General features: G+C 42.2%; 1 protein-coding gene across 2 annotated transcripts in view; it reads left to right on the plus strand.

Moving 5' to 3' along the window:
* PGBD5 (piggyBac transposable element derived 5) overlaps positions 1-12,063 on the plus strand; it is a 64,844-nt gene that overhangs the window by 24,063 nt on the left and 28,718 nt on the right. For both annotated transcript variants that reach the window (XM_074896720.1, XM_074896721.1), the window contains one exon: positions 5,526-5,953. In XM_074896720.1, the coding sequence (XP_074752821.1) occupies positions 5,526-5,953 (428 nt within the window). The remainder of the gene's footprint in view (positions 1-5,525; positions 5,954-12,063) is intronic.

Raw genomic sequence — 12,063 nt, forward strand, 5'->3', positions numbered from 1 at the left:
TAAAGACCTGGATACTTGCTGCTCAGTTCCTACGGGAGAGCAGTATCTGAAATAAACTGGAATAAAATGCAGAAGAGAACTGTTACATGCACTTACTTCAAGCTGTCTTGACAGGCTTGTCATAAGGCCATCAAACTGGCTATGGCTTGAAAATCGTCTGATGTGCATTTCTTCCAGGCCATTAAGAATAGAGCTGATATGAAAACTGATTTTCTGGCAAGCTGGATAAGCTCCAGTGCTTCCAAAGCTTACGTGAGGGAACTTAGTGTGAAACCAAAATTCTGAAAAATCACACTTGGGAAATATTAAAACATTGGTTTTGATTTTGTTGCTATTTTTTCATCTCTTTGTATTGGTCTTTACTCATTGAGAAAGATGAAAAATGGTTTAAACTGCCTGTCATGTTTCATCAATTGACATTTTCCATGAAAACATCATGATTTTTTTGATGAATGTGTATATTGTCTGACAGAAATCTTCCATCAGCGTTTTTTGATGATTTCTAAATAAGACTCAAAAATCATGGTGTGTACTTTTGGAGAGGTAACTTCTCAGGAATATGAAACAATCTCTAATTGCTTGGACTTTGGAAGACAGAATTAATTGGCTTTTCAGTCTGGTTTTTGAAAGCTGTGCCATTATGTCAGAGAAGCAACTACTTCCCGATTGCCAAAAAGTATCAGGTTCTGGATAGATTATTTTTAGGTATGTATCTGTATATAATGCACCTAAATGTGCTATCCTCATGCATGTCTAGAAATTGTTAGATTTTTGTGCAAAACGGACAATAAAATGACTTCTGAATTCTTAAACTGATGTTTTTACCACTCCTATGCCTGATTCAGAAGTATTGCAGTCTGCTCAGTTGCTAATGAAGTTAAATTAATTTCAAAGTCAACCCTGGATTAGCTCTGTACAAGGTTTGTTTCCAAACCATGCAACTTGGATTAGCATACATACGGTAATACATGGGTCTGTCAACGTGACCGGGATATTTTTTCATGAACCTTGGTTACACTTTGAATGAGAGCACTTAAGTCTTTTGCACAGCAGAGTAAAAGGAGAATTTTCTTCCACTGTGTTTTGTTCTCACACATCTGATTTATCCTGTCCAAAATGACAATGCTTTTGACCTCCTTAAGATTTGTATGTTACGTTGTAAGCACTGATAGATTACAGTAGGGTCTGAAACTTCCAATCTTTTATTCTGTGAACTCTGAGCTACTGAATAACAGGTTGATAATCAGAACAGAAAAAATGGAAAAGGATATATTAGCCTATTAAAAATGTGCTCAAATTACTTAGTCCTGCAAACCAGTTAAGTAAGGAAAAAGCAGTTAATTCACTTGGAGTTCTTTTTTTTTTTCTAACGTGCTGCTCAGTAAGGAAGGCTAAAACCCGGGTGGGATTGGAGGCGGGGGAAGAATGTGACTGGTGGGAAGAATGTGAACGTGACCCATCCATGAGAGAAAAGCAGAGATTGTAGGAGGACGTGCAGGGGCTGCCTGAAGGATGGTCACACAGAAGTTTCGTGTGATATTTTTCTTAAATCTTTTTGGTTTTTTTCTGCAATGTGTATGTTTGCTGAGAAGTTGAGCATGCAGCCTGCTCTCTCGCTAGGCATTGGACCCAGCAAGGCTGCTGCAGTTTGCCCTGAGCGGAGGTGAGCCAGAATGGACTCTGCAATGTGTGCAGTCTGAGGGCGAGGTGCCAGCCTCTGCTCCACAATCGTATCTCCACTATGGAAACACAAATGGTGTTCCATGCTTAGCTTCTTTGTTTATTTTGAGCCTATTCTTACAACTTAAATAGCTAGGGCTCTGGGGAAGACATTCCTTTGGAGTGCAAAACAGAAAATGGAACCAACCTGGTCAAAATAGGATCTAGTAGTAGTAATGACTTGCAAGGTGACAGCTGCTGATTGCACGTGCAAGTTTTTTCTGGCAGACAGGGTGAGAAACGAGAAGGAGAGTTTGCCTGTGCGCGTTGTATTATAACAGGGGAAGATTGTTATTTTCCATGTTCTGTAAAGTCATTTAAAGCAAGCCCAAACTGCTAGTGCTGGCGTGTGTGCTGCCCAGACAGAGGTTACCCAGTAGAGCTCTGTCACCGCCCTGGGTGTGCACAGACCACTGGGTCTAGCTGCAGGTTTGGAAACTCCAGAGAGTTTTGTGCTCTGACTCTCTGCTTATACAGGAAATCCTGACGGTTTTTAAAGCAAAAAAACCTGTGTAAATAAATATTTTCTCCATGCACACGCTTTAGGGCAGAGGAAAGAGAAAAATCTGGATTTTACATATATTTGTGATTGTATGTTCATTCTGAGAATGGAAGACTAGACAATGCCACTATTTTATTTGACCGAGTAAACCTTGAAAGGTAAACAGTCTATGTATGGAACATTGAACTCTCTTCATATCAGTATTTTCTGGGTAAGTGCCATTTAAGTCAATGTAAAAATCCTTAAAAAGTACAAATTCACTATTTAAGATTCTTATGCAATTGGCTTTATAGATGGGATATATTTGTGTACTTAGATAGAAAGTCATATTTAAATAATTTATTTTAGGCTAGTCATTAACTATGCAAAACCCAATTCATGTTAAAAATTCAGTTCTCTTCCTACAGAAATTCAATGTCACTCTTGTTTTATTGCATATCAGTAAATTATGAATCGTGCTCACTTTGCCAATAAAGGCTGTTTTTTAAGACAATGAGATTATACAGGGGCTTTCAGAATTATATTTAGTCAACAATTAGGTTGATGTTTGAGTCAGAGAGTGATTCAGCTCACTTTTTTAGAGCTGTGTGGGTTCTGCATGCCCAATGGGATACAAGTCTTGCATATTTATTTCAAGAAGGAGGGCAGATAGGAGACTCTGTGGCTGGAGCAGGACTGCTGGGTAAGAAGGGTAATCCAGTATACCTGGCAGTTTTCTATAATCACTTTTCAAGGTAAAGTTGTGCAGCTACTGAAAATTTAATTACATCAAAGTACCTTTTTATGCTTCTGACTGCTCTTCTTAAAAATGGAGTCCATCGCATACCTATTGCCCAAGTCCACCTGTCTCGAGACCAACATATTTTACTTCATAAGACTTAATGCTTTATAAATGCATCTTGTTTGCTGTAGGCAAGATTTAAAATGTTACCCCCACTCCCAGCTTCTGCTTCTAAAGGCAAGAATTTTAAAACTAACTGTGCTCTACCTGGAAGGTTTCCTGGGCACTGGTGTTGAATTCAATAGCTACTCAAGACTTCATGTATAACTAGGAATACACTCTGAGCAGTGTGTTATCAGAAAGCTGTATGTACCGTAGAATGTCGAAACTCGATTAAGTTGTGGGGAAGGAGGAAGTGATGTACTGTAAGTCATTCATACAGGATCATTTGTAGAGCATTTTTATGTCAGCTATAACAGTCTATCAGGTGCTAGCAGAATATAAATCTCCTGATCAAAGAAGAGAACTCTTTATCAAGAGGTTTTATTTTTGCAATAGCAGTTAAGGCTAAGTATATTTATTCTAGTCCCACAGTTTTCACTTGATGGTGAGAACCTTTTATAATTTAAGCTGAAATTTTTTGCTTCGTCCTTACCAGAACGTGGTTTGTGTGGGGCTCTTTACTCTGGTCTTGCTATATAGAGGAATGTGCTTTCAATGGAACTGTTTCACTTCCAGTTTCTCAATCTCACAAATTAAAATTGGAAAGTAATCTTTAAATATATGTTTTGTTCCTCACTGCACTCGAGAGGGGGCTGGGGGGAATCCACTTGAATTGTTTTCTTTTTTGCCATTCTTTGCAATCTGAAGGTTCACTGTTTCAGTGTCTTGGTGCTATTTTTGCTGTCCTTCTAATAGCTTGAGTTCACCAGAGTGCACCCAAATATTAAGGTTTAAGAGACAGTCCAACCACAGTATTTATGTAGTTCCTTATAGTACTGTTTCATGCAAAATTTCTGCAAGCTATAGTTGTTGCTGTAACTAAGGATGTGAGCTAAAATACAGGGGTACTGCAGAATGGGGCCTGACCAACACGGAAATGGATCTTTGAGGAGCCAGATTGTAGAATGGTGAATGTTGTGCTCTGATTCAGCTGGGAGAGCCAATACTGAAATCCAGGCAACCACATAGTGTAAGGAAGACTCACACTTATTAGGCAGAACTACAAATGAGAAGCTGTGTGCCTTCAGCTTTTGATCAGGAAGAGTGTTTTTCAGACAGTCCCAAGACTGAAGGCTGTTAAACTAAGGTACAGTAGTTATTGGATCCAGCTCTTAGTTTGGGGTTATAATCATGATACTACCTTTTGCACAGGGATGTTGAACTGCTCTTAAGCACTGTTCATTGGGTTTGTTGGTGGTGCCACTCTCATGTGTATTGATTTTCACTGCTTCTGTAAGAGAGTAGAGAATGACTCTGTCTCCACAGTCCTTACCTGATGACTAAAAGCACTGGCATGGATGGGAGCATGAAAAACACTACTTTTAAAATTGAGCTTAATTAGCTTATGGAAGGGATTAGAGGAGAGAGGACTAGTATCTACGTCCCTGGTATTGCAGGCTTGATGTCCCTAATTCGGCTTAATGTAATCTGGTGTCTGACTGGATAACCTTGTTACATTGATACAGTGCTGCCAACCCTTAGAGCCTCCTTTTTTTTTTTTTCCCCTCTTCATATGGAAACTGGCAGAGAAGTTGCAAGATAGGTGAAAAGCTAGAGTAATGACAGCATGGGACTGCAAGGCTTATTATGTTATGGGAGGAAGAAGACCAATGTATGCATTGTAATGCTAAAATTATTCCCTGTGACATGGGACAGCAACACTAACCACATGGTGTCTTTGGCTTGTTCCAGTAACACGTTCTTTTGGGGATGTCAGAATGCAGGATAAGGCTCCAATGTGGCGGCAGAGACACAGAATTGAAAAGTGCATAGACATGATCTGCACGGCTCAGTGTGTGGAGCAGCTGCAGATTTGAAAGTCACACTATTAATGATAACGAACTGAGCAGGAATTGGAGGTGCAAAAGAAAAGGTGGGGTCAGGTTCTAGTGCCCAGGAATCATATCAGCTGGGATGGGGGCAGCACACTCTCTTTGGAGGGCTCGGACACCATCCTTCTGGGCTGTTTTGAGGGAGGCACTGCTTTAACATGCATATGGACAATTAAAAGACTATCCAGAAAAAAAGCCAAAACAGTTGCTGAGGGTAAAAGGTACAGATGCTGTATAAGTGGAGAAATTAAATGCATGCTGCCTCACAGACCTGCATGCTACAAATAGTGTGCAGAACAGAGGAAGAAACTATTTGGAGTGTGTTGTATTTGTATCATGTAGGAGGAAGACACAGAATACGGGGGGGGAAGTTTCCTGACAAGATCTGTCAGACAGTGAGTATGTTCTCAGAGGAATTAGCTGACATGCCATCACTTTGGCCTTGTTTTCCTGCTTTAGATTGCTAGTGTTGGACATGCCTGGTGCTGATCAGGAGTGAGTTTATCTTCCCTTCTTGCTTTTGTTCTAGGTCCAACACGAAAAATGCCCCTGACTGCCAGTGCCATGGACTTTTTTCAACTCTTTGTCCCTGACAACGTACTAAAGAATATGGTTGTCCAGACCAACATGTACGCCAAGAAGTACCAGGAGAGGTTTGGTAGTGATGAAGCCTGGATTGACGTCACCCTGACGGAAATGAAAGCCTTCTTAGGTTACATGATATCAACCAGCATCCACCACTGTGAGTCTGTTCTCAGCATCTGGAGCAGCGGCTTCTACAGCAACAAGAGCATTGCACTTATCATGACACAGTCACGGTTTGAGAAGATCCTGAAGTATTTCCACATTGTGGCCTTCCGCTCGAGCCAGACGACGCATGGCCTCTACAAAATCCAGCCTTTTCTGGACTCTCTGCAGAACGGCTTTGACTCTGCTTTTAGACCTTCACAAGCCCAGGTGAGAGTTAACCCATTGGCAGGGAACATCTAACCTACATGCTGGAGGCCAAGTCATCTCTCTATGACTGAAAGTGCCTGAAGAAAGAGGTGGGGCTTCACAGTGTGAAGCCATGGTGCACTGCCTCCACAACACATGAAAGAAAGTAGCACTTGCCTATGCAAGTGCTCAGCAGTGTCTGACATCTCTGCAGTGCAGGTACCTAGCATATTTCAATGGGAATGATGCTGTCTGAGCTGGGACTCAATGCTCTAAACAAGCCTGGAGGCTTCTCAGTGAGGTTGGTGCCACTAGGTTTTGCCATCCTGAGGACAGGAGGTTACAGGCTGCTCCTGTGAGGGAGAGTGGAAAGGGCAGAGCTGGTGCAGCTGGGCTGGAGTGAAAACCTCTAGCTGCTCCTGCTACAGGCTGAGGGTTGGATGCAGGAGCTGAATTTGCTAGGAATGACCAGCAATATGGAATTTGCTAGGAATGACTAGCAATAGGCATTTGCCATATGGTCCAGCAGCACAGCTACCTCCCCCTGACTGGGTGAGGGGAAATAAGCAGGGGGACAGGTGCTTTTGTTCACTGTGGTTGTCAGCTGCCATCAGCATCACTGCCTGTGCCTTGTGCCAGTCCTGGGTTTTTATGATGGGTGATGCTTCTATGGAAAAATTTATTGATGTGTGGATTGGCAACCAAAGTGCCATTGAACTGGAAATACTTCTAGACTACCAGGAATAAAAGTAAACAGGACTCTAATGAATTTTCATTTCCAGATACAACTAGGGGTAGAGCAGAATGCAATTCTGTAGGGAGACCGCTCCACAGACTGAGTAGATGGTGTAAGGAACTAAACAAACTTATGTAGTTGGTGGTTGTCTGACTACAGCTGTACAGTTGAACAATTTTAATTTTTTTTTTAAAGTGCAAAGAAATATTTTCTTAATATTTATCATACACTTTTTAAGCTTTGTTCTGCTATAAATGATCTCATTTTGGAGCTGTTGCTACTGGTCACATTCAGAAGGCTGGAAAGAAAAAGGAATAAGCTTGAAATATATTACTGCTTGAAATAACTTTTCAATCAACCCTGTGTCTTCAAAATACAAGATTTCACCTAGACATTTGGAAAGGGTGTTGTGTCCATTTTCCTCTTTTTCTTCTTCTTTCCCCTCTGAAACATCACATTTTTGCCTACTACACAAAGTTAATGAAGACATAGATGAATCCCATCCATTGAAGTGTGCCTAAAATAAATTGGGAGTGATTACTGTTTTTCCTATTTTGTAGACAATAAAAATCATACCTGTATAATTTAGGACAACACAGCTGTTTAAAAAGCTGTTACAGTGGAGATGGGAGAAGGGAGGAGAGAGGAGTGTCCCACTGAGCCATGCTAGCAAGGTGCGTTTCCATCAAGACAAAACAGGCAGTGAGAGACATGGTATTGTTGGGACCGAGCTCTCATTAAGATATGAAATCTAATCCTTATGGCCACTGACTTCAATGGGCAGAAGATAAAGGCTTCAGAAATGTGATCACTGTGCCTAATGTAAATGCTTATAATGGTGTGCTGTGGGACATGCTGTGAGTACAAATCCATTAAAGGATAAAATTTGATTTGCATGTATAGCCCTTCTCCCTTCCCCCTCCCGAGCAAGGTTTGAGAGCTGAACTGACAAAATCATAGCATCCTATTTGCAGTGGCAAAACATCTAAATCTCCACAAGCAGAATGTATACTTGTGCTGGGCTTGGTAAGGAGATGCTGCTTTAAAAAAAAAAATGAGGTAAGAAGTGACAGCCCAGTTCTGTTGCTCCCCCCTCCACTTTTCTGTTCCCTTGTCAGTGTTTACGTCACTGATGTCTATACAGCATATTTCAGTGGTATTGAGCGAAACAAAAAGCACTAAAATACAGCTTCAAAAATAACTGTGAGAAAGAAAAAGGATTTGATCTGTTGTTAAAAATAGTGTAGTGCCAGTAGCCTACTGGGGGATGTTCCAGACCTCTTCCCAAAAGAACCCTTGTGCCTAACGTCTTCCTGGGTGCCATCAGGCAGGGCTGCACACTACCTATCTCGAGAGACATGGACCCATCTGCTCAAAGCAACAGGAAAGACCTCTCTCTGGAAATAGCCTTGAGTGCAGATTAGCAGACTGCAGTAAACATCAGACTCAGAATGTCAGGTCCAGTGAGAAATAATAGAAATAATTAAAAATAATAGCCCAGTTGCACAGAAACAGAAGGAAAAGACAGGGGTAAAGACCCATTCAGATGTGCTTTTGGATATACTGCCTTTGAAATTGTTTTGGGGAGAGGGGCCCAAGTTTCTGTAATCAGTGATACTTAGAATCCCAAACTCAAAATGGATTTGTTGTTTAAGGTACACCTGTATCTTAAACATAAGACTTACAGTATCAGGATGGTTTGTGCCTGAGCCACAATCTATGCTCAGGCCTTAGGCTAACGTCTTGTATGTGGCATGAAGCAGAGGAACGATTTGGGCTCCTTGCTGCTGAATGCAGCAAGGCTGTTTGGGCTTGTAGGTAGACATTGCTGACTTTCTTCCTCTGGCAGTGTGGACTCACAGAACACAGGTTAGGGAGATGCCATGTTTAACTCACTCCTATGAACAGAGCAGGCAGTCTGTGTCAGGTAGGCAGTGCAACATCTGCCTTTACAGTTAATTCTACAGGTTTTATATTTTTATTTAGGAGAGATAGAAGAGATTATTTAAGTGGAATTTCAGTCTTAAAAATATTTTTAAGGTTTTTTTCTCATGTGTAAACACCCCCCCCACCCCCCCCACCCCGAAAATGTGCATGCAAAAATGATGCCATAGTTTCTATGAAAGGAAACAGAGGGAGAGAGAGCTATGCCAATATACCAAAACAAAGAAAACAGTCTAGTGAATTATAATTATTTTGCTAAATGTACTGAGCAAACAAAAGGAAATAATTACTCTCCAGTTTATGAAGGTACTGAAAGCCCAGAACATTATAATTGTGGATCAGCAGTGCTAGCTTCAATTTCTGAAATAAAAAAAAAAAAAGGTATTCTGACCTAGATTGGATAAGAATGACAGGAATATTCTCTGCGTCCTATCCCTCCCCAGAATATTCTGTATAAATAACTGTAGCTTCTATCTGAGCAATGAGAGGTGGAGGTTTGGGTCAGTTCTTGCCATCAGTGTCATCTCTTTGCTGCTGGGGTGTCCATATTGCTTTGTAGCTGTGCTACTGTTGATAAGTGGAAGCCTGAAGACAGAGAAGATGCCCGGTCTGAGCTCAGGAGGTATACTGCAACAAATTCAAGGGTACTCACCTTCAAAGGATATACACTGAACTCCAGAAAGCAGAGGAGCTCAGGAAAGTAACATCACCGCTCACATATCCTTCTGTGCCTGCTGAGTATTAATATGCTTGTCAGTGGGATGTGACTAGACAGGATTGCTGCCTCTGTCTGTGCCTTACTGGTGTAGGAGAGGTCAGGAGCACAACTCTGGGCACTCTCCTCTTCCCTCTAGCTGCAAAGTACCTTCTCTTTGGCATCTTGGAACCAAACATTTCTGCATCTGCCCAGTGAAATGTCAGCTGGGAACAGCCAGCCTAGGTTCTTACCTCAGGCAGCAATGATAAAAATATTGAGTAGCAAAGTAAATTTCTGATGTCCTGTAGGTCTTAGCTGATTGATCCTCTGGTGAAGCCAGATTTTAGGGAGAGTTTGACAGCAGAAAATGAACCTTTATGGCTATTTTAATGGCAATAGAGTGCTGTAAGAACAGATTAATTTTTTTTCTTTAGAGAGTCGACTGAAGACTGAACAAATGGGCGGAGGAGCATGAAATCATGTCTCCGCTGAAGGTGGGAGTTAACCTTTGAATGATAGCAGAGAGGATCAGTACAATGTGGATAGGCCAAACAAGACTTTGGAAGTGAAGAGAGAGAATTTGTCTGATTTATTGGAGAAAAAGAGCTATCAGAACAAAATAAAGAAGAGTGATGTGTCCAGTGTGATGGACTAGGAGAACAGCTTTCCAGCAGCAGTCTGTAGGGCAGGATTGCCTTATGTTGAGGCCAAAAGGAAAACCGTTGCAGGATGGCAGTGGGCTTGGATGAAAACTTGACTGGGTGGGTGGGTTGTTACTCTAAAATGAGTAACATTTTAGAGCTGTTACTCAGAAAGCATGGAAAATGCAGGCACTGCCTGGCTCAGAAGACCTTGCAAGGAGTTGTAGGTAAAGACTGACATTCAGATTCACTGCCCAGTGAGATCTGCAGCATGAGGAGAGGGATGTCTACAATAACCAAAAAAAGGAGATAGTAAGGGGTTATCTTGATGGGAGGGAGATGCTTTCAAATGCAGCGTAATAAAATCAGAACTGACAGCTAGATATGCAAGCAGAGATGTCAGATACTAGCAAAGAGTTTGGTTTAAACAGGAGAAGCTTTGGAGAAAAGAAGCAGAAACACAAGCTACTATTGCAGGAGCAGTGGCTGGATGTGTGCATACAGATCCAGTTACCCAGGGGACTCTGCAACTGGATGGTACCCACCAAAATCCAGAGACAAGGCAAGCTGAGGCAGTTTCTCCAGGAGACAGGCTGGAAAGACAGCTGGTGTTGGGGTGGCCATGGAGCTAAGAGAATATGAGCTGTCTCAAGGATATGTTTGTTCGTTATCTAAGGCAATGGAGTCCAGGAAGCCCAAGTACTAAAGAGTTAGTAGCTCTGGGCTTTGTCTACAAGCCTATTTTGGGTGTTGTGAGAGCAGGAGGGATGGAACTGTGAAGTGGAAAGAGCTTTGGAGATGATCTAAAATTGAGAAGATAGGCAGGCACATCTGACAGTGGCTAGTTGTTCTGTTCAGTGGATGAAAGATGTGTGGCATGGAGCAATTGCTGTAGAGGCAAGACTGCAAGGTGGAACTCCAACACTTGAAATGCATGTACATACTGCAGGGGAAACAAAGAGTGAAAGCTTGGCAAGAAGATTGAACAGGGATAAGGATGGCTATGAAGAAGAGGGGGGGAAAAAAAAGCAGTGGATAGCTGTGGGGGAGCAAAGCAATTAGATGAGGAGCTTCTTAGACCTGAATAAAACTGAGGATTTGAGAGAAGAAAATGGAGACAATGAAGAAGTCCATATGATACCTTGCATCAAAGGAAGTCAGAACAGAAAGAGGAGACGTCTTGGGGAGTGAGTCAAAGATGGTGAAGAGGCAGCCAGGAATATGTGTAGGAGTCAATTAAGCCTGAAAGTAGATTTTTATCTAGGAAGATAAGAAGCAGGAAAGAATATGCCATGGGGACAGTAAGCTTACTCCTGGAAAACTGGGTATTGCAGTGACAGCAAGAATGGGGAATGAGGAAGGAGCAAATACCACTTCTCTTGGGGATCTGGCAAAGAGATGAAGTTGAGGTTACAGGAGGAGCAAGGAGACTGAGAATGGGGGAAGGTGAACAAACAAATAGGACTGGCCAGTGGCAATAGGGCTAACTCTTGTCATAAGAAAATCACGTCATTGCAGAAGCAACAAATTGCTGCATTTGAAAACAATATGGGGATCAGCTACTCCAGAAGCAGGCACAGCCCATACAGTCCCTTGCTTGCAAAGGCCTTTACAGCTCTTGAAGCAGTGGTTGCATATGGCGAGGTGACAACACTTGGTCTCCCCACCCTCTCTGGAGGAAGCAAGAAGAGCAAAGCTCCAGGGTTTTCATTTCAGTTTACCTGTCCACATTCCCTGGTTGCAGCAACAGCAAATCTTACCCTACTCTTTTCCATTTTTGTTCCCTCTTCCCAGCAGTTCAGTGGGGCTTTGGTGGAGCATTAATCATCTTGTGGAGAAGTGGGAATGTCTTAAACATTTGGGATGGGGGAAACGAGGGGAAGCTCTGGGCCCTAGAGGAAGGCAGGGCTGGGCGTGGACAAGGGCGAAGGGGAAGATGGGGAGAGGTTTTAATTCAGATTTGCTTTCTAAATGTAAGGCTGACAGGCCTTACTGTGTCATAGAAGGCAAAAAGCGTGTGAAGGGTAAACAGGATGCAGTAGAATTGCTTTGAGGAGAGGTGATGCTGTGGTGCAGAGGAGAGAGCTGAGCTAATGACAGAGGGTAAAAAATA

Source organism: Athene noctua, chromosome 1 (assembly GCF_965140245.1).
Source record: "Athene noctua chromosome 1, bAthNoc1.hap1.1, whole genome shotgun sequence".
NCBI lineage: Eukaryota > Metazoa > Chordata > Aves > Strigiformes > Strigidae > Athene > Athene noctua.